The following is a 23,054-nucleotide window of genomic DNA, read 5'->3' as shown; positions in this document are numbered from 1 at the left end:
TCAGGGAGGCTAAGGCAGCTGGAGCCCCAGGCAGCTCCTTTTAAAAGGGCCCGCACATACCAGACTCACTCCCTCTAAGCCTGGAGGGGAGGCAGCTCGAGGGGCACCAGAGACACACAGGGAAGAACTGAGCTGTTTGGCATTGGAGCGAGGGCTGGAGAGGGGGCTTTCTCCGGGACAGACGTGCTTTCAGAGGCCTTTGTTCCTTTGGTGAGCCCTTCCCTGGGGCGTCAGACAGCCACCATATCTGGGATTCCAGCAACCTGGTTCACACTGGTTGCCCCGCCCTGGTGATTCCCTGAGGCCCCGCCCCACCCAACTTTCAGGCCCATCCAAGTTGTTGCCAGTTGCTTTACCATAGGATTGGCTTGTCTTGGATCCTGCTTCAGGTTTTCCTAAATTCTTTCAAACAAGCAGCATCTGGTCTCAGATAGCCCCATACCTCTTGTTAAGTAATACATAGAAACAAACACAGGGAGGCAGACAAAATGAGAAGAAAAAGAAACAGTTCCCAAATCAAAGAACAGAAAAAATCTCCAGGAAAAGAACTAAGCGAAATGGAGATAAGCAGCCTAACAGATGCTGAGTTCAAAATACTGCTTATAAGGATGCTCAATGAACTTAGTGAGAACCTCTGCGAACTTAGTGAGGGCCTCAAGAGCGTAAACAAGGACCAGTCAGAAATGAAGGAGGCACTCACTGAAATAAAGAATAATTTACACAGATTCAATAGTAGAGTAGGTAAAGCCAAGAAGCAAATCTTCGATTTGGAACATAAGGAAGCAAAAAACACCCAATCAGAACAGCAAAAAAAGAATCCAAAAAAATGAGAATAGTGTAAGGAGCCTCTGGGACAACTTCAAGCGTGCCAACATTCGCATCTTGGGGGTGCCCGAAGGAGAAGAGAACAAGAAATCAAAACCTATTTGAAACAATAATGGCAGAAAGGTTCCCTAACTTGGAAAAGTAAACAGACATACAAGTCCAGGAAGCACAGATGAACCCCAAGAGGCCCACACCAAGACACATCATCATCAAAATGCAAAAGGTTCAAGAAAAAGAGAGAATCTTTAAAAGCAGCAAGAGAAAAGCAGTTAGTTACCTACAAGGGAGGTCCCTTAAGACAGTCAGCTGATTTCTCAAAAGAAACTCTGCAAGCCAGAAGGGAGTGGCAAGAAATATTCAAAGTGATGAAAAGCAAGAACCTACAATCAAGATTACTCTATCTTGCAAAGCTGTCATTTAGAATCGATGGCCATATAAAGATTTTCCCAGACAAGAAAAAGTTAAAGGAGTTCATCACCACCAAACCGTTATTATATGAAATGTTGAAGGGTCTTTTTGAAGAAAAAGATAAAATATATGAACAAACAAAATGGCAATGAACACGTATCTATCGACAATGGAATCTACAAACAAAATGAACAGGCAGAACAGGAACATTCTCATAGATACAAAGAACATTTTGTTGGTTACCAGATGGGAGGGGGGTTAGGAGAATGGGTGAAAAAGGTAAAGGGATTAAGAAGAACAAGTTGGTTACTACATTGACAAACCTCAAAGAGAAGGGGGTTGGGGGGGTGGGAAGAAATAAACCAAAGAACTTATATGCATAACCAATGGACACAGACAACAACAGTGTGGGGAAAGGCAGGAGGGGGCGGGAGTGGGGAGGACGGGGTCAATGGGGGGAAAATAAGGAACATCTGTAATATATTCAATAAAGATAAAAGAAAAAGAAAGAATCCTATGAATGTCCTACAGGTTCTCAAACATCAAACAAAATATCTAAGGTGAACATAAAATGATCTAGAAAAGTGGGTGTGGGTTATACATGAACTCTCTATACTATCCTTGCAATTTTTCTGTAAATCTGAAACCATTCTAAAATAAAAATTATGTTAACATTATTTATTTATTTATTTTAATTTCTTTATTGACTTTAGAGAAAGAGGAAGGGAAAGGGAGAGAGCTAAAAATATCCATTGATGACAGAGAACATCAACTGGCCACCTCCTGTATGCCCCCCACTGGGGATTTGGCCCACAACCTGGGCATGTGCCCTGACCAAGAATTGAACCGGTGACCTCTTGATGCATGGGCTGACACTCAACCACTGAGCCACACTGGCTGGGCAGTTAATATTTTTTAAATGATCTAAAGACAATAAACCAGATGACTTGATATACTATACTGTCTAACTACATTTTGTAGGCAGAACTCAAGTATATTCATGAAAGATATTACCACTTCCTTAGTTTACTAATATAGTAATAGCAGAAATGACCAATCATGGTACAAGAAAATCCTGAAAAATTTTATCAATAAAATGCAGGTATCAGATATGCTACATTCTATACCAAATGTGACCCTGTTTAACTGAGATCATAATCTAGCCAGACAATAAGGTTCAAATACACACAAGGAACAAAGCAATGTTCAACAACATAACAAAGGTTTTTTAATTTTACTTTTTCAATTACAGTTTACATTCAATGTTACTTTGTATTAGTTTCAGGTACACAGCATAACAAGAAGTTGTATTTTTTTTGTAGAATTGGAATACAGTGGTAGGGACAGGGGATTAAAAACAATTGATGTTGGGTCCTTCTTACACTGTACATAAAATTTTGTGTAAATGCATATATGCACTTTTAGAGAAGTGCCAGCTTTCATCAAAAGTGCAATGGAGCCCGGCCAGTGTGGCTCAGTGGTTGAGTATCGAACCATGCACCAAGAGGTCACCAGTTTGATTTCCGATCAGGAAACATGCTCAGATTGTGGGCCCAATCCCCAGTGGGGAGCATGCAGGAGGTGGACAATCGATGTTCTCTCTTACAGATGTTTCTATCTCTCTCTCCCTCTCCCTTCCTTTCTAAAAATCAATAAAGAAAAAATATTTTATAAAAATTTAAAAAGCTCGATGGAATCCATTGAATTAAGTAACTAATCAAGAACTACTGGTCTAAATTGGGTTTGGATCATTGAAATTTTGGTGGATTGTTGCATATTTTGACAGTCAAAACTTATCGAATTCCTTGAACAGCAATGTTAATAGCTAACATTTACTGAACAATTTAATTATATGCCAGACCCCGAGCTACATACTTTATATGTATTATCTTATGTAATTCACACATTAATCCTTTAAGGCAGGTGCCATTAAGCCCATTTTTACAGAAGAGGAAATAAAAGCTTAGTAATAGCTATTCACTGGTAGAGGCAGAATTCAAAACCAAGGTCAACTTGATTGTGTTCCAATAAAAATCTACAAAAACAGGCAATGGGGCCTATAGTTTGTCAACCCTAAGCTCTGAAAGCAAACTGCCTAGAAAGATTTCTTTTCATTGCTTCCTCCTGAAGCAGTTCAGGGAAATGAACACAAGAGGATTTCCTGGCTGGAGCCTGCTGAGGCCTACCTATGTGGAAACCTTGAAAGTCCTACTGTGCTGACTCTTCCCAGTGTGGTGACATTACTGTCCCCTTTATGTGGCGCATGGACATGGATTTTTCCAGACCCCTTAAAGTGGTGCACGTTCTGAAAACCCTTTCTCTATTATGCCATAATTTTGCTCTAGTCAGTGAATGTTCGTAAAGCTGCACCTGAATTTTTAAATTTATGAAACATGCAAAATTAAACACACACACACGTTTTGCTATGTGGTTTCCAAGTTTTAAATATCAAAAAAATAAAAGGCTTAAACTTCAAAAAATAAAGAAAGATTTACTTTACTACTAACAAAATCAAGTTCTAAATATTTGCTAAAAGGTTAACACTAGAATCAGGAGGATAAGATGACATGGGATTTGAGAAGATAATTTTGAATGCCCATGTCACCTACAAGGCCCAACAATAAAGGATTCATCCACTTTGGTGGAAAAGTGCAGAAAAGTTTAGTATGATGTGACTTGAGCATATAGCAATAAGGAAGAAATTTAGTAAAATATAAAAATATATACACAGAATTAATATAGTAAAAAAAATTTAAGTATCTGAAAACTTTGAATAACCAAGACAGAAGGAAATGGAGTAGAATGTTCCATGTAGATTTCCTAATTTCCATGTTAAGGCTAGTGAGCCTGGAACTAGTAGAGATGTTTTTCCCCTTTCATCCTCATTTGCCAGTTTTTTAAAATGTGCCTATTGTACTAACATGTTAAGGAATAAAAAATTTAAACTTTATGGAAATAAAAGAGGAAAGAACATTTTTCTTTTACAGAAACATTAAATTTGTCTTAGATCTCATCTGAGTAAAGCTATAGGCTGCTTTATCAATGCTTCCCTCCAAACACTGCAGATGAACTTACCTCAAGTCCATGCCTCAAGACTCTCAGAGATGATCGGGGTCCCCGACCACAGGCCACATACAGTTGTGGAGTGTCTTCATTTGCCAAATCAGCTATCTGTGGGGGAAAAAAGTCTACTTGTGCTAAGTTTTCACACTGATCCCTGATTATTCTCAGGAAGCAAACCACTTTTTAGTTTATAAAGCTTATATACTGGCTAATGGCTGTGGGAGCATGAAGGAAAAAGCCTGAACGTTCCCCAGTTGTAAGACGGGTTTTACCAACCAACAAAAAACTGTACAAGTTAGCAAAGGACTTCTTCTTCTTCTTCTTTTTTAGTTACTGATAGAAGTGTTATATAACCTCCAACTGAAATTTAGCATTTCCTCCAAATAAAAATACAAACTATAATCTTATCAGTACCATTGACTTCCTTACCAGTAAAAACCACATTTATTCATATAACATTAAAGTTTATAGATACAGTACCTCCAATTATTTCCCTAATCACCACTTTAAAGCTATATTCACTATCTACTGTTATACTGCACATGATCACAGATGCCCTAATGGGTAACTCTGCACCTGGTTTTTCACCCCTGACATCTAGATGCTGGCTTCCAGTACAATTATTTGTTGATCAATATGTGAAAGAGGTCAGTCATTTGTATTGTAGTTTTGTCAAACTGAACAGTTAAATGAAAACTCCTGACTGCCTGTAAGGCATTGTACCCTACTTTAACATGGGTGAGCCTGTGAGTTGAGCACCTATGGCCTTAACACTGATCTCTTAAAAAAAATTAGCTCATCTATTTTAAATGCACTATCTTATTATTTAAAGCCTTAATAAAGGAAACACATATATTACTTTTTTACAACTTAAAAATATGTTGCTATCTTAGCTATCATGTTTACTACTATATGCACTTAAAATTATTCAGAGAGGGAATCCAGATACCTCACCAGGCTAGTAAAGATCCATGGCACAAAAAATGCTTATAGCCCTGCTACTGATACCTGAATTTGTTAATTTTATTCTTGATCTACAAACTACTTACACAATTACTTCCTCAAATTCCAATGAAAGGAGAAGAAAAATCAAATTAAAAAATACTTTTATTTTCTATTGCCCTGAGGACAGACTCTTTCTTTAAAATAAAGAATAGACGCAGCTAACTTCAAATGAACAATTTTACCAGGAAGAGTAGCTGAATGCTGACTTGTTCCCCCAGCACCCAGTGAGCAAATCTCTCCCCCAATAGAAGTGTGATCAACTAGACAGGGTAGGGGTTCCCTAATAGTCACCCAAATCCCAGCAATCCAGGACACAGAGGCTTGGTAAAATTCCTATTTAACTGAACACCAGTAGTAGGGAATGCTATCCCCATCCTGAGCCACCTCAGGTTCCTCCCTGAGGATGTGATTTAAAAATTCCTGCTAGCTGTGGCCAGATTGGCTCAGCAGTTAAGAGCATCAGCCCTCGAACCGAAGGGTCTCAGGTTCAAGTCCTGATCAAGGACATGTACCTTAGTTACAGGTTCAATCCCCGGCCCTGCCCTGGCCAGTTTGCTCAGTGGTTAGAGCACCAGCCCACGGACCAATGAGTTGCAGGTTCAATTCTGGTCAAGGGCGCATTACCTCGGTTGCGATTCCACCCCGGCCCTGGTTGGGGTCCTGCGGGAGGCAGCCACTCAATGTATTCCTTTCACGTCGATGCTTTTCTCTCTCTCTCTTCCCAACCCCCACCACCACTTTATCTGAACAAAGATGGAAAAATGTCCTCAAGTGAGGATTAAAAAAATAAAAACTCCCCAGCCCTAATTGGGGTCTGGTGGGAGGCAGCCAATCAATATGTCTCTCTCTCTCTCATACCGCCACCCTCATCTATCTAAAAATCAACGGAAAAATATCCTCGGGTGAGAATTAAAAAATAAAAAATTCTTGCTACTGCCCTGGCTGGTATGGCTCAGATGACTGAGCGTTGTTCAGTGCACTGAAAGGTTGCCAGTTCAGTTCCTGATCAGGGTACATGGTGAGGCTGCGGGGTCAATCCCCAGTTGGGGTACATGTAGGGGGCATCTGATGGATCTCTCTCTCACATCAAGGTTTCTTTCTCTCCCTCTCTAAAAATTAATAAAAACATATTAAAAAAAAAAGGAAAAGTCCCTGCTACTGACTGATCTCAGTGTGTGTGGAGAATTCTGAGGAGGAAATCAATATTAAATATGAGATAAAAGCAGGTATTCAGACTGTTAAGTGATAAAGGGTCAATTTTAGAATACTATAAAGTATATGAGTCATTTACATTAAAGAGAAAAATACAACACACATATTTAGTTGTTACATATATATGTGTATGCTTATAGATGCAGAGACAATGACTGGAAGCAACTACAAGTCATCAATAGCAACAACCTCAGTGGAATAGGGGTATTGAAAAGACTGGGGAGAAGGCTTTTACTTTTGGCCTTTTGTATGGTTTGAATTTTTACACTGAACATGAGTTTTATAATTAAACCAGGAAAAAAAAAAAGCCCAAGAATGTACATAATGGTTTTTAGTTCCCCAACTTCTACCTTAAGCTGCTTCATCTTTACAACTCTGGTGATTCCAGACATGCTGACAAACCTGACACTTAGACTAGACCTTAATTTAACTGACTAGACCTTAATTTAACTAGAGTTAAAACTTTAAACTCATTCAGATACAAAATCGCTTGGTTGGCACTGCTCATTGTGGAGGTGACTGGAAAGACCCAAACCTGGCAAAACAAAATGGGAGAGAGGCTGTCCAACTCATCGACTAGCACAAGGTTTTTGAGAGGTCTTGGCTGAAAGAAGAATGTGTCTCCTTCTTCCAGAGGCATGGCAGATGAAAACTCAGGTTCTTCATCATCATCTCCAAGATGTGCAATTTGATATAAGTAACTGGAGAAAAGCAAACAATACTTTAGTTAAAAACATTTTCTATCTGAATATGTTTGACATCAACATTAATGCTCATAAAAGCACTTTATAATTATCTAATCCAAATTATAACATGCATTTTTTTTTTTATCCTCACCGAGGACATTTTTCCATTTTTTGTTCAGGTAGAGTCGGAGGGGGAGAGAGGAACAGAGAGAGAGAGAAACATCGACGTGAAGGGACACATCGAGTGGCTGCCACCCGCACGACTGACCAGAGCCGGGGACAAACTGCAACCGAGGTACATGCCCTTAGCGGGAACCGAACCCGGGTCTCTCGGGACCGCAGGCCGACGCTCTAACCGCTGAGCCAAACCGGCCAGGGCATAACATGCATTTTTAAGTTTAAAATCTCTGCTTATCTGAGTGAAGTTTCCTCTTATTTTTTAGAATAGAAAAGGACCTGGCCAGTATGGCTCAGTGAACTGAGCATTATCCCATGGACTGAGGTCCCAGTTTAAATCCCAGTCAGAGCACATGCTGGGGTTGTGAACTCGATCCCCAGTAGGGGGCGTGCAGGAGGCAGCCAATGGATGTTTCTCACCATCGATGTTAGATTTCTCTCTCTCTCCCCCTTCCTTCCTCTCTAACAACAAAAAAAAATCAATAAAAACATATCATTTTTGAAAGAATAGAAAAGAGATGAAAAAAATTAAGATTACTGAATTCAAGCTGGTACAATGAAAGAACCTCAGCATCACAGTGGTTAAAAGCACTGGGCTTCCACTAGAGTGCTTGGGTCTGAATCCCAGCTCTATCCCTTAACAACAGCCACATAACCTTAGGCTTTTTACTTAATTTCTCTGTTCCTCACTTGCCTCATTTAAAAAAATGGGTAGAGCTTCGTCATGAGGACCAAAGAGTTGAGGGTTCAATGTCTAGCTCCAGTCAGAATCGTGCAGAAGGCAACCAATCGATGTGTCTCTCTTACACGGATATTTCTCCTCCTGCTCCACTCTTATCTAAAAAAACAAAATCAGCCCTGGCCGGTTTGGCTCAGTGGTTAAAGCGTCGGCCTGCGGACCAGAGAGGCCCAGGTTCGGTTCCCGCTAAGGGGATATATACCTCAGTTGCAGTTTGTCCCCGGCCCTGGCTGAGGTTGTGTGGGTGGCAACCACCCGATGTGTCTCTCTCACATCGATGTTTCTCTCTCTCTCTTCCTCCATCTCTCCCTCCTGCTCAATCTCAAGATAAATGCAAAGAATTTTAAAAAAATAAATAAAAAATAAAAAAAACAAAATCAATGGAAAAATATCCTTAAGTGAGATTAAAAATAACAATAGTAATAATAATAAATAAAAAACCAGCTCAAATCTATCAAAAAACAAGAATGGGTGGTGACTTTGCAGATATATGCAGGTATTACCATATTATTCCCCAAACAAAACATAAATATAGCCAAATATAATAAACAAAATCTGGCCCTGGCCTGTTTGGCTCAGCGATTAGAGGGTCAGTATTGGCCCAAGAGTCGAAGAGTCTTGGGTTCAATTCCGGCAAGGGCACGTACCTTGGTTGCAGTTTGGTGCCTGGCCTTGGTCGGAGTTGTGCGGGAGGCAACTAATCAATGTATCTCTCTCACATCAATCTTTCTCTCTTCCTCCCTCCCTATCTAAAAATAAAATAGGGAAAGAATATCCTCAGATGAGGATTAAAAAAAATAAACAGCCCTGGCCAGTTTTGCTCAGTGGTTAGAGCATGGCCCGCCCACCAGAGTCCCGGGTTCAGTTTCCGCTAAGGGCACATGCCTCGGTTGTGGCAGGTGCAAAAATGTCCTCCGGTGAGGATAAAAAATAAATTTAAAAAATAAACAAAATATGTCCTCTGGCTAATAATGCTTATTAGTGGACTGATTCATTTTTTTCTTTTTATTCCTCACTCAAGGACACTTTTCTACTTATTAGATAGAGTAAGAGGAAGTGGAGGAGAGAGACAGAGAGGGAAAATCTGATGTGATAAAGCCACATCGATTAGTTGCCTCCTGCACGACCCCAGCAGGGCCAGGGACAAACCGCAACTGAGGTACGTGTCCTTGATTGGAATTGAACCCATGACTCATTGGTCTACAGGTTGACACTCTAACTGCTGAGCCAAACTGGCCAGGGCTCTTTTTTTTTTTTCAATCTTCACCTAAAGATATTTTTCCATTTATCTTCAGATATAGTAGAAGGGAGGGAGGGGGAGAGAGAGAGAGAAACATCAATATGAGAGAGACACATATCGAATGGTTGCATCCTGCACAACCCCAACCAGGGCCAGGGCCCAAACTGTAACCAAGGCATGGGCCCTTGACTGGAATTGAACCCACGACTCTTTGGTCTGTGGGCCAACGCTCTGACTGCTGAGACAAACTGGTCAGGGCATTAGTGGACTGATTCAAAGACAAACCACAAAAAACTGGAAAGCAATTTGAGAATAATCTATAACAATGTGCCATCATAAATTGAGTATGCAATGAGCTTTAGGGAAGCAGCTCAATTAAAATAAAACACCAGCCCTGGCTGGTGTGGCTCACTGACTGGTAAGAGTGTTGGTCATGCACTGAAGGGTTGTAGGTTCGATTCCTAGTCTAGGGAACGTACCTGGATTGCATGTTTGATCCCAGGCCCCCATTGGGGCGCGTGCAGGAGGCAACCAACTGATGTATCTCTCTCATACTGACGTTTCTCTCCGCCGCCCCGCCCTTCCACTCTAAAAATCAATGGAAAAATTATCCTCAGGTGAGGATAAAACAAAAAAACAAAAACCAAAAACACCAAACTACTGGTTATATTTATTTTTTAAGTAACATACCGGACCTTCAATACAGAGCACTTTGAACAATATTTAATTCAGCTTTTTAGAAGCAGAGTGACTAAATCAGTGTCTGAAATACATAAGATACTGAAAAAACTTCAGCATTTAACACTTTTGGTAAACACATCAGATACAAAAAAGCCATTAAGGTTATTATGTTTGAACGATCTATCAAAAGCATAGAGAAGATAGGACACATACAAAAATTAGTATAAACTTCTTATTCAGGCAAGATGCCTATATGCACATGATAAATATCCCCTGTCAAAGATACCTTCAGTGTCTAGTAACCAAAGAATATGGGCTATCTTCATCATCACAGGAAAGGTTGCTTTGGTTGAGTCTCAGTAAAATAATCCCTGAGACTATATAGGGTTATGCGTAAGAGCAGAGACTCTGGAACCAGGTTGTCTGGGTATGAGTTAGATTTAATTGTGTGATTAAATTTCTGAAATTCTCTGTAAGCCAGAGAAACTGTAATGGCACTATCTCATTAGGAATGCTATGACTTAATATTTGTAAAGTGCTTAAAACAATGCTTGGAACTTAATTAGTAAATGCCAAATTGTTAGATTGACAAATAGGCTGTTGTATGAATTAAATGAGCTAACACCACAGCACATTTCTACTGCCTCAAATCACCACTTAAGTCTTCCAAATTTCAGCTGCAACAGCAATGAATAATTTCTCACAAGATCAAACACATCTCACTCTGACAGCATCCCACCTGTATACTGTAGTCTTTCTTTCTACTCTGCCCTAAGAACTTCTACCTCGTGGGAGGCTGCCCAAGCCACAGGATGTGCAGAAGACCTCATGCCACCAGGGTAACTTGCAACCCAGGAGAGAGAGGAGCTGCTGTTGTTAACCTTTAGATACTCTGCTTGCTTCATGCTCAACAGGTCCTCCTAAAAGTGAGTCCCCACTGCCCACAGTCTTGCTCACTCTCATACTGAATGTTCTTTTCTTCTTTAGATTTGTACAAAGTGTTTGTGGAACATGTGTTTAATACTAAGTAGTTCAATAAATAATCTATTCAATAAAATACCCAGCAAAAAGCTCAGGAAATCACTTCTAAAGCTATGCAACCACCCACAAGTATAGATCAAAGCCACTGAAGTAGAAGAAAATAATCAAAAGAATGTAAAAGGGAAAGAAGGGCAAAACTTTTGTTTTGAAGAAACTAAACATTCTTGTGAAAAGCTCCCTGGCCTTGAAGCTACATGTCCCTCCTACAATTGTTATAACCAGGGTGAACACGGGTAATAAAAGGACTACTCACTGGTTTCCAAATTCTGATGCTACAAAAAGGAAGCCTGTTTTAAGCACACACATGGCAGCAGCAACAGGCACCGTATCAAAATACTTGAGCCGGATCTCAGTAACCTGGAGTGAAAGGACAAAAAAAATTCTAGTGTGTAGGCAAGTGAAGCTAAGCTCGACCATGGAAGGGAACCCAGTATTATAAAACAGCATAAACAGTGTACCAAATAAAATACTGTACTTAAGTCTTTTCCCCACCTCTAACCATGGCTCCTTACCATATCTTCATCAGTCTCCAAAGTGATCTTGAAGATATCGCCCTGCTCAGTTTGGGCCAAAAAGAAGAACATTGATTTGGTCTTATGGGTGGCAGAGCAGACAAAAATCATTCCTCTTTCAGGGTCATCCAGGTCATTCTAGCAAAATTAAATATACAACCAACATTGTAGAAATGAGTACTTATATTGGATTTCAGCACCTTACCAACAGGAATTATACAAGCTACCCAAGGCCTAGAGGCATCTGGAGCCTCCATACAACCTGAGCCAGAGCAGCCAACTTAGCCATGGCAATAAAACACAATATCTAAAATATTCTGTTTGAGCCCAGCCGGTGTGGCTCAGTGGTTGAGCGTCAACCCACACACCAAGAGGTCACCGGTTCAATTCCCGGTCAGGGCACATGCCCAGGTTGTGAGCCTGATTCCCAGTAGGGGGCATGCAGGAGGCAGCCAATCGATGTTCTCTCTCATAGATGTTTCTCTCTCTCTCCCCCTTTCCCTTTCTTTCTCTCTAAAATCAATAAAGAAAAACATTTTTAAAAATAAATATTTTGTGCCCTGGCCGGTTTGGCTCAGCGGTTGGAGCGTCGACCTGCGGTACAGAGAGACCCGGGTTCGGTTCCCGCTAAGGGCATGTACCTCGGTTGCAGTTTGTCCCTGGCCCTGGTTGGTCATGTGGGTGGCAGCCACTCGATGTGTCCCTTCACATCGATGTTTCTCTCTCTTTCTCTCTCTTCCTCTCTCTCCCTCCCGCTCTATCTGAACAGAAAATGGAAAAATGTAAATGGAAAAATGTCCTCGGGTGAGGATAATAAATAAATAAATAAATAAATATTTTGTTTACTATGTAAATACATAACAAAGCCTGAGTACCAAAAAGTAGCCATAATTCCACTCTATGTCCTAATTAGGTCACAGCAAAAACTTTCTCAGGAAAATGTCAGAAAAGAGACACAAACTTAAAAAAATCATCATTTCAGGGTGTGGATAAAACTATTTGCATATGCCACTACCATCCAAACCATTCAAAATCAGCCCTGTTCTACATCAACTTCCTTGATTCCTAAGATGAGTATTCCATTGGCTATAATCTTTTGGATCTTTTTTGTTTCCAACATTTTGTAGTTCTCTCACTGAATAAGCTCTTCAAGGGGAAAACATGTTTTATACTTCTTTGTAGTCCCAAGGCCAAGTATGGTGCCCTACAGTTAAAGATGTGCAATAAATGTCTCATCAACCAACTAAATTACTTTCTACCCCTTACCAAGAATTTAACTTGCTAAATTTCTTCTCAGGTTTTCTAAAATTGATGGAATCTTACTCAGATACCTTGTATTAAGAAAAGTAACTCCTAAAAGTTTTAACACCAAGATCTATAAATTAATATCGAAAAAAGAACTGATTTGAGGCTGAGAGGAGAAATTGAGGAAATGGAGATAAATCAAGATTAGCTAACTGTTGGTAACTACTGAAATTGGGTACGTAAAAATTAATTACATTCTTTTTTATATGCTTAATAATTTCCATAGTAAACTGTTAAAATTAAGAGCAATAAAACATTATTTTCAACCACCAAAGTAGTAGCTAATCAAAGGGAAAACCACTAGATGAAAAGATGTTGAGTAAAAGGACATTTACACAGTCTCAAAGTTCACCACCAGATTCCACACCAAATACAAAAAGAAAAAGGTATCTTTACAATTAAGAGAGCAGAGACACACCAATGTAACAAAATGACTGATTTAGCATCACTAATAATGAGACAAACCGATAGTGTGCCCCTAACATGATCTAGTGGAAAATATGTATCATCTCCTACATAATAATTCTAACAAAAATATTAACCTGGATATAATCATGAGGAAAAAATTATGGGACAGACTATAAGAAAACTAGCCCTGCCTTTTAAAAAAAAAAAGTTAGTGTCGTAAAAAACCCAAATCAAACAAAAATGAGAATAAAATACTCTAAGTTAAAGGAGACTGAAGTTCTATAGATTACAAGGGAATTTTGGGGGATGAAATTGAAAATACATAATTCGATTACATGAAATGGTCAAGTTGGGGGGCATAATAGTGGTAGTTTGGTTATGAACAAAAATGTCCTCATTTCTTAGGACCCACATCTTAGATTCTTGTAATGAAGTGTCACAATGCCTGCAATATATTTTCAAATGATTTAGCCTCAAAAAGTTTACATGTGCATACACACACACACACACTAAGGAAAATGCAACTAAATATTAATAATTGGTAAATCCAAGTGAAAGGCAAACTGAAATCCACTGTCCTAAATCTTAAAATTTGCTGTATGTTGGAATGGGGAAAAATGATAAACAGAATGAAAGACAATTTATCTCCAACAAATATGCCTGGCTTCTTCAAACTAGAAACCAGGAATTTCAAGTTGATCATGTTCATAGGTTCCTCTGAAATGGAAAGTTAGTTTTTAATTCCCTTTCTCAGAGAATTTGATTTGTTTTTACTATCATATTTTACCAGCTTTATTAAAAATAATATTTACAAAGAAACTAAAACTTGGTAACAGATAAACTAAGAGACTACACTGTAATTACAAAAATTAAGTCCAGCCCAGCCATTGTGGCTCTGTGGTTGAGCATCGACCCATGCAGCAAGAGGTCTGCCATTTCGATTCCTGGTCAGGGCACATGCCCAGGTTGTGGGTCCAGTCCCCAGTGGGGGGGCATCCAGGAAGAGGCCAGTTCTTTCTCATCAATATTTCAATCTCTCTCTCCCTCTCCCTTCCACTCTCTCTCTAAAAATCAAAAAAGAAAAAAAAATTTTTTCCAAGAAATAAAACAAATTAAGTTCATTTCACAAACTCAAATATCAATTCTCTTGCAGCCAACAAAGACCTTACCCTTCTCCTGGGAATTGGACAGCGGATATCTGGTTGGTCACCAAAGTTCTTATAGGTGATATAGTTTTCAGAGCAGATTAGCACTCCACTTGGACCATCTGACCCTCCTGGAACTGTGAGAGAAAATAAAACTTAGCAATGATTTGACATAATCATGAATTACAATTTATGTTTCAATTAATTCTCTCCTTTAGCACAACCTGATGAAGGTACAGTGTGCCTAAAGCTCAGAACATAACAAGTGTTGCTTTTCTCTGCAAGTTATGCTAGACAAAACTGGAACCTAGTTTGGGTGGGTGACTCAGTCTGTTCAGATAACCAATGATAATACATCTAAACTTTTAGCTCTAAGCCCAGAACTCAGTTCTCAGCTTCAGACCTATAGTTCAACTGCATGGATCTTCAACTGGCACCTTCAATATACAACGTGTTCACTAACTCAAGTTTGTTCCCAAACCTATTCTACCTCCTGGGTTCTATACCTTAGAAAATACCACCAACAAAAAGACCAAACCAGAAATCTGGGTGTCAACCTTCAATTCTCTCCCCTCAAACAGCCCTACTGATTCTACTCCTTAGCAGCTCTCAAGCTACCAATCCCTTGGCTTAGTGAAACAGCTTCCCGATCAATCTCCTGGCTTACAGTCTTAACGTACTTCATCCCATTAACCAAAATGTAAGTCAGTACAGGCATACCTTGTTTTATCACACTTTGCATATACTGCATTTTCATCAACATCAAGACCCCCCACCAGCAAAAAGATTACAACTTTGCTGAAGGCTCAGATGATAGTTAACATTTTGTAACTGAGGTTTTGGGGATTTTTTTTTTTTTGAGCAATACTTTTTAATATTTTTTCTTTATTGATTTAGAAAGAGAAGAGAGAGGGAGAGACAGAAACAATGATGAGAGAGAACATCAACTGGCTGCCTCCTGCATGTCCCCACTGGGGATTGGGCCCACAATCTGGGCATGAGCCCTGACTAGGAACTGAACCAGTGACCTCTTGGTCGCATGGGTTGACGCTCAACCAGTGAGCCACACCAGCCAGGTTTGAGCAGTTTTTATTAAGGTATGTTTAAACATACCAATGCATACTTAACAGAACACAGTATAGTATAAATAAAACTTTTATATGCACTGGAAAATAAATTCACATGCCTCACTATACTGCGTATTTGCTATATTATGGTGGTCTGGGACTGAACCTGCACAATCTCCAAGGCATGCCAGCTTATTATTCCCCTGCTTAGAATCCTTCAGTAGCTACCACTCCACCACTACCTCCATACAGCCTTTAGCATACTGATCCAATCACAGTGAGCTTTCAGTTCTTTAAATGAACCATGTTCTTTCTTGCATTTGGATCTTTTGTATGCTATTCCCTTTGTCCACAACAGAAATCTTTCTCAACCCCCACTGTACCTAGCTAATTTCTACCAAGTCTTCAGGTCTCAGCTTAGAAAACACTTCTTCAAAAAGTTTTTCTAACAAATTCCCTTCCTTTCTCTTGGTTAGAGACCCTTCCTGACATTCAACACACCTGACAATTTTTTTTGTTATTTATACATATTCATTAGTCTCAGTCTTGCATAAAGGGAGATACTACATCTAATTTTTCACAACTGCAATCCCAAAATTCAGTAGACTCACTTTGCATACTGATTCTAGAGACTCAAGAAATATTTGTTGAAAGAATGAACCCTTCCTCATAAATGAAAGGTATGGTAATATGTTACAGCAAGTTAATGAGATGTTATCTATTTCCCAAGGTTCTTCAGCATATATAGTCTCTTCCTAATATTTAATGCTTAAAGACAAATGCTGTCTTATATTATTCTTCTCCAAAACCCTCTAACAGACATAATTCGTTTTAGACATCAATCCAAGTGTACATGGCTCAGAACGAAATGAATTATTGTCTTCCCCAAGCTTGCCAAAATGTTTATGACCACAAATATAGATGTCCTCCTTTAGTCTTTTAATTTAATGAATTAAGCTGATTATGATTTTCTAATGGTAAACACTTGTGAGCTCCTATAAAATTCCTACTTAGCTATATAATACATTTAAAATACAGTTGAGCCCTGGCCGGTTTGGCTCAACGGTTAGAGCGTCGGCCTGCGGTCCAGAGAGACCCGGGTTCAGTTTCTGCTAAGGGCAAGTACCTCAGTTGCAGTTTGTCCCCAGCCCTGATTGGGTTGTGCGGGTGGTAACCATTCGATGTGTCCCTTTCACGTCGATGTTTCTCTCTCTCTCCCTCCCACTCTATCTGAACAAAATACGGAAAAATGTTCTCGGGTGAGGATAAAAAAATATATATGATTGAGACTGGCCAGTGGTTCAGTGGGCCAAATCTCCAGTGGGGGGCATGCAGAAGGCAGCCATCAATGTTCTCTTTCAGTGATGTTTCTCTCTTTCCCTATCCCTTCCTCTCCCTCTAAAATTAATAAAGAAAAAAAATTAAAATATGACTGAATTTGATTTACTAAACTTATAGGTTTTTTAAATCTATAATCACAAGTATAACTAGGTTGTAAATTTTTGTTACTGTCCTTCCCCATTTTGGCACTAGAGTTACATTAGGCTCATAAAGTGATATATTAGTTTTAATTCTTTCTCAGTCTCTGGAGAAATTTAAGGTCCCTGAGAATTCTGGACTTTGAGGCAAAGAGATTTTCTTGACTATGGTTCCAATTTCTTTAGTGTATAATAGTCTATTCAGGTTCTTAATTTCTTCTTGAATCAATTTCGGTAAGTTTTCAAATTCATGTACATAAGTTTATCTTGTTGGGTTTGTCCATTTCATTTGTCTTTTCAAAAACCTAGGTTTTGATTTTCTTTCTTTTTTTGAAAATCCTCACCCGAGGATATATTTCCATTGATTTTTTTTCTCTTTTTTCAGATAGAGTGGGAGGGAATGAAGGAGGGACGGAGGGAGGGAGTGAGAGACACAGGGAGAGAGGGAGAGAGAGAGATGTGGGACACATTCATTGATTGCTTCCCACACAACCCTGACCAGGGCCAGGGATCGAACCTGACACTGAGGTACATGCCCTTGACTGGGAATCAAACCCACGACTCTTCAGTCCTTGGGCCGACACTCTAACTACTGAGCAAAACTGGCCAGAGCAGGTTTTTTGTTTTAATCCTCACCCGAGAACATTTTTCCATTTTTTGTTCAGAGAGAGTGAGAGAGAGAGAGAGAAAAACATCGACATGAAAGGGACACATCGAGTGGCTGCCACCCACATGACCAACCAGGGCAGGGAACAAACTGCAACCGAGGTACATGCCCTTAGCGAGAACCGAAACCGGGTCTCTCTGGACCACAGGCTGACGCTCTAACCACTGAGCAAAACCAGCCAGGGCCAGGGCAGGTTTTGATTTTCTTAATGAGAATGACTGACTATAGTCAAAATATCGCAGCAAACAAAAGCAATCAATATTCTAAGCTGACTGCTCTCCTAGTCCTTTCTTCCTTGCTCCCATTAAAGAATAAAAGTTAATCACCACATGAACTTCTAACCTCACCAAAACGCAGAGAAGTTACTCAAGTTTACTATAAATAAATTAGCTTTCAGACCTTATTAAGTAAACCCTCCCAAATTTGGGCATAAAATGGACCAGATCAAATGGTACAGAGCAGCTCTGAGAAAAGTACCTGTAATAAGAAAGTTGCCATGTTCCTCCAAAGGCTCACTGTATTTTCGAACCACATGATTTAAACCAAGGTCTAATTCATAGAAAGTAAGCGTCTGTTGGGTATTTGCTGCAGCTTCCCCTGTTGGATCATTGTCTGCTTCCTAGAGAGGAGTACAATGGCAAAGACTAATCAGTACCATAAAATCAAACCTTCAGAGCTAGAAAGGACATAAGGATTCTTCCACTCTACAAGCAAGGAAGCAGAGGTCCACAGATGCCAAATGGTTTGCCAAAGTCTACACTACTAGGTAATGGTAAAGCTGGAACAAGAACCCAGATCTCCTAATTATGGGACCAAGGTTCTCTCATCTAGAGGATACTCATTCAAGGAAAAGAATAGTAGGCTCTACCTTTCACTATCTCCCTGTGGGGGGAAAAAAATCCCAAATACAGTTCCACCTCCTTTTTCAGGCAGTTTTTCTCAATCAATACCCTTTTTCCACAGGGAGATTAAGAGCATAGTCAGGTCAGCTCTGAAGCATTCCAAATTCCAGTAAGACACTTGGAATATGGAAAAGATTTGTTAGCAGCATAGATATAAGAATCAAACAATGAAGAAAATAACCTTAGGGAAGCTCTGAGGTAACTGGGGGGGAGAGGGGGCGCACGCGCGCGCGCGCACACACACACACACACACAAAATCTCCATTACCTCATAATCCATTTCCAGACAAGCAAACATTGGATTTTCAAATCCTACATCTACTCCAACCACATGATATACTAAAGTGTTCGCTTTGTGGGCCTCCAGTGGAGATGAGATGGTAAGCCGGGCTGCAGCATCTCTGTTTAAGATATACACCAATTTCTGTTTTTCAATGGCACCTGTAGTTGAAAGGGACAAAACACACAAGATTTCCAGATAATGAATAAAGAACAGCTAGATTCTCATCACAATTATTTTTAAAAAATCTTTAACAGCCAGCCCAAACTCTGCAAATATACTAACTTAAGATTTGGGGCTTTTTTTTAATCCTCACAAGGACATTTTCCATTTTTTGTTCAGGTGGGGGTCGGGGAAGAGGGGGGGAGGGGGAGAGAGAGAAACATCAACGTGAAAGGGACACATCGACTGGCTGCCACCCGCATGACCAACCAGGGCCGGGGACAAACTGCAATCGAGGTACATGCCCTTAGCGGAAACTGAACCTGGGTCTCTCTGGACCGCAGGCCAACGCTCTAACTGCTGAGCCAAACCAGCCAGGGCAAGATTTGCTTTCTATCATTAAAATAGAAAACAGCATCACTTTACCTACCTTCTTCCTAATAGGATCATAATGCCCCAATAACTCTTCAAAATTTTGTAGTGCATTCTAGATTTAATATATTGGGAAACTAAACAAGAACTCATAAAATTGCCAGCTTTCTTCTTTTAGTTAGAGCTAGTGATTTCCATGACTAGTCAGAAAGGGTTGCCCTCTAGAGGCCTGATCAGATACACAGAATTTCTTCAAGAGATTGTCAGAGAAGAGACATGAATGTGAATCATCACTTCAGGCTAGAGCAATCATACTGTCTAAAAACATTAAATCACTTTAGTCTTTTTGCTACAAATAAAGCAAGAAATAGAAAAACACCTATTTCCAACTAGACAGGAAGTAGACGAGGTATGTTAAGACATTCACCAATGTCTTAAAAGGATAAGCAACTTTATGAAGTTAATCCACATTTACCCAGTTATGATTTATTAGCACACTGCCCAGATCATAGCATTGTTATCCTAAACTGAGCATCTATAATATTAAGAGATACACTCAACAGAGCAAGTCACTCACTAATCATAACAGCTCGCCCTTTGGGGTCCACAGCTAAGAACTGGCCAGGAACAATACGGCGGCATCCACTCTTGCCAAAGGTTTCTTGGTGAATTTTCTCAAACATATTCTTAGACGGCTGGTATTCCAGGATAACAATCCGACCTGAATCACTACCAACCACAATGTAGTCTTTGGTGCCACCTGTCAGCCTAAAGGCCATGAGTGACCGAATAACACCAAATACTTCCACAGTTAGTAGGGTGTGTACTTTGCCAGTGTTGGGATCCGGGCGAAGCAGCTCCAAGATCTTCCCACGAGAAACAACAATTTCCTGTTGTTTGGTTCCTAGATTGCCAAAAAATAAAGATCATGAAAAATTAGAACTACTCCAAAAAGTAACCTGGATGAGTCATAATACCACTAAAGACAGATATAATTAAATGAATTGGGAGCTCAGTATTTAAGGTTATTCTTTTTGTTTGTTTGTTTGTTTGATCTTCACCTGAGAACATTTTCCATGGTTTTTTTGTTGGTTGTTTGTTTTTTTGTTCAGATAGAGTGGGAGGGAGAGAAAGGAAGAGAGAGAGAAAAACATCGACGTGAAAGAGACATATCAAGTGGTGGCCACCCGCACAACCCAACCAGGGCCGGGGACAAACTGCAACTGAGGTACATGCCCTTAGTGGAAACCAAACCTGGGTCTCTCTGGACCGCAGGCCGACACTCTAACAGCTGAGCCAAACCGGCTAGGGCTAAAGTTAATTTATTCTATATGAACTGAAATGATGCAATAAAAATGGTACCAAGTTTTTTTAAATGGTTAAACAAGTTACTTTCTTAGAAACTTCTTTTCATTTTTCTAACAATCTGCTAATTGAACAATGTTCATAAATGGTATTAATGTTTGCTTAGCATCTTAGGATTAAAAATTCCCAAAGGCTCTTTCTAGTCCATCTTTAAGGATATTGTTCTAAGAAATCATATTAACATTTTGTGCAGTTTGATGCAGTATCTCAAGAGAACTTTTAAAGCTGTCATCTAAAATATACTGTTGCCCTGGCCGATTTGGCTCAACGGTTAGAGCACCAGCCGGAGGACCCAAGGATTTCGGGTTCAATTCTGGTCAAGAGCATGTACCTGGGTTGCAGGTTCAATACCTGGTCAGGGCCCTGCAGGAGGCAACCAACCAAAGTGCTTCTCTCACATCGATGTTTCTTTCTCTCTCTTTCTCTCTCTCTCCCTCCCTTCCACTCTCTCTAAAAATGAATGGAAAAATATCCTCAGGTGAGGATTTATAAAAATAAGAGTAATAATAAAATAAAATGAAATATATGTTTATTTCTAAACTCACACCTAAAAAGTTCATTTGCTTTCATAACTGAAATCAATACCTCTAAATGAGTAAGAGTCATCATAATTCCACCTGGATGAGTCGTCATCATCTTTAAACTGTTTAGAATAATTAAGCTCCTCCTTGCCCGAACTCCCTCTCTGGTCTCAACTAACCTGCTATCAATATTACTATCATGTCCGGCTGGTGTGGCTCAGTGGTTGAGCACTGACCCATGCATCAAGAGGTCGCTGGTTCGATTCCTGGCCAGGATAAATGCCCAGATTGTGGGCCTGACTCCCAGTGGGGGACATGCCGGAAGCAGCCAATCGATGTTTCTCTCTCTATCTCCCTTTCACTTCCTCTCTCTCTAAAATCAATAAAGGAAAAGAAAAAAAAATTTTTTTTTAAATTACTATCATTTTCTCTGCCACCTAGGTTGGAAACTCATATCTTCACTTTCTATCCCTACAGTCAGGATCTTAGCTTTCTTTTTTGTTTTTTAATCCTTACCTAAAGACTTTTTTGCACACCGGCCGGGCCCTATCCTATTTTTTATTTATTTTTTATCCTCACTTGAGGACATTTATCTATTTTTTGTTCAGATTGAGTGCGAGGAAGAGAGAGGAGAGAGAGAGAGAGAGAGACATCGATGCGAAAGGGACACATCGTGTGGTTGCCACCCGCATGACCAAACCAGAACCGGGGACAAATTGCAACCGAGCACGTGCCCCTAGCGGGAACCAAACCAGAGTCTCTCTGGACCACAGGCCGACGCTCTAACTGCTGAGCCAAATCAGCCAGGTCTATCCTATCTTATATCCCACTTCCACCCATCCCAATCCATTCTCATTTGCTCAATGCCCCATTTATCAGGCCAACTTATTTGCCAAAGGTCATTTGGATATCAGATAAAATCAAGTACTCCAAAGTGCTTTGGAAAGTATAAAGAAGTATGGAAATTAGTGTTCTTAATGATTAAAAATTTTCCTATAATCTTCAAATTTTTGAATTTGAAAAATACGAAGCATAAAACTAGTAATATCAAAAATGTTATATTCAGAAAGATAGTAACTGGACAACTTACCTGAGAAGTTGCCATGAATGGCAAAGCTGATACCAGTGGCTCGCTGTAAGGTCAAGTTGTACAGGAACATGGTGACAACACCAATGAGCCACCCACCACTCCACAATCCAAGTGTTGATTACACCGCGTCAAAGCAAGCTAAGAGCACATAAAAGTAGAAAATATAAACTGGGAAACTGTTGTTTTACAGACATTTCTATACAGGAACTTTTGGCTGAAGGCAGCAGAAACAGTAGAGTAAGGACTATGGAAAACAACATATTCATAATTAGAGTGCCTTCTATACACCAGTCACTCTCTACACTTTGCCTCTAATCTCACGAGAAACCTATAAAGTACTTAATATTTAAACTAATTTTTTTTTTTTTAATCCTCACCTGAGGACATTTTTCTATTTTTTGTTCAGGTAGAGTGGGAGGGGGAGAGAGGAAGAGAGAGAGAAACATCGATGTGAAAGGGACACATCGAGTGGCTGCCACCCGCACGACCAACCAGGGCCGGGGACAAACTGCAACCGAGGTACATGCCCTTAGCGGGAACCGAACCCGGGTCTCTCGGGACCGCAGGCCAACGCTCTAACCGCTGAGCCAAACCGGCCAGGGCTATTTAAACTAATTTTATAGACAAGGAAATTAAGGCTAAGAAATTAAATTACATGCCTGAGGTCACGTAAGTGGTAAAAATGTTGGGAGCTAGGATCTGG

General features: G+C 39.9%; 1 protein-coding gene and 2 non-coding genes across 3 annotated transcripts in view; all 3 read right to left on the bottom strand.

Moving 5' to 3' along the window:
- Positions 1-23,054, bottom strand: part of SF3B3 (splicing factor 3b subunit 3) — a 51,385-nt gene that overhangs the window by 25,500 nt on the left and 2,831 nt on the right. The window contains exons 2-10 of the mRNA XM_036274252.1: positions 22,352-22,489; positions 19,953-20,279; positions 18,830-19,002; positions 18,137-18,278; positions 14,472-14,584; positions 11,590-11,727; positions 11,331-11,434; positions 7,049-7,214; positions 4,309-4,404 (exon numbers count right to left, since the gene is read on the bottom strand). Coding sequence (XP_036130145.1) covers positions 4,309-4,404; positions 7,049-7,214; positions 11,331-11,434; positions 11,590-11,727; positions 14,472-14,584; positions 18,137-18,278; positions 18,830-19,002; positions 19,953-20,279; positions 22,352-22,421 — 1,329 coding nt within the window. The 5' untranslated portion in view covers positions 22,422-22,489. The remainder of the gene's footprint in view (positions 1-4,308; positions 4,405-7,048; positions 7,215-11,330; positions 11,435-11,589; positions 11,728-14,471; positions 14,585-18,136; positions 18,279-18,829; positions 19,003-19,952; positions 20,280-22,351; positions 22,490-23,054) is intronic.
- Positions 12,491-12,575, bottom strand: LOC118639685. Its single transcript, XR_004961257.1, has one exon. It is a non-coding gene; the product is annotated as a small nucleolar RNA SNORD111 (small nucleolar RNA).
- Positions 19,601-19,678, bottom strand: LOC118639684. Its single transcript, XR_004961256.1, has one exon. It is a non-coding gene; the product is annotated as a small nucleolar RNA SNORD111 (small nucleolar RNA).

This window comes from Molossus molossus, unplaced genomic scaffold (assembly GCF_014108415.1).
Source record: "Molossus molossus isolate mMolMol1 unplaced genomic scaffold, mMolMol1.p scaffold_m16_p_21, whole genome shotgun sequence".
NCBI lineage: Eukaryota > Metazoa > Chordata > Mammalia > Chiroptera > Molossidae > Molossus > Molossus molossus.
Note: the sequence above shows the minus strand (reverse complement) of the source record. Positions and strands in the feature narration are given on the sequence as shown.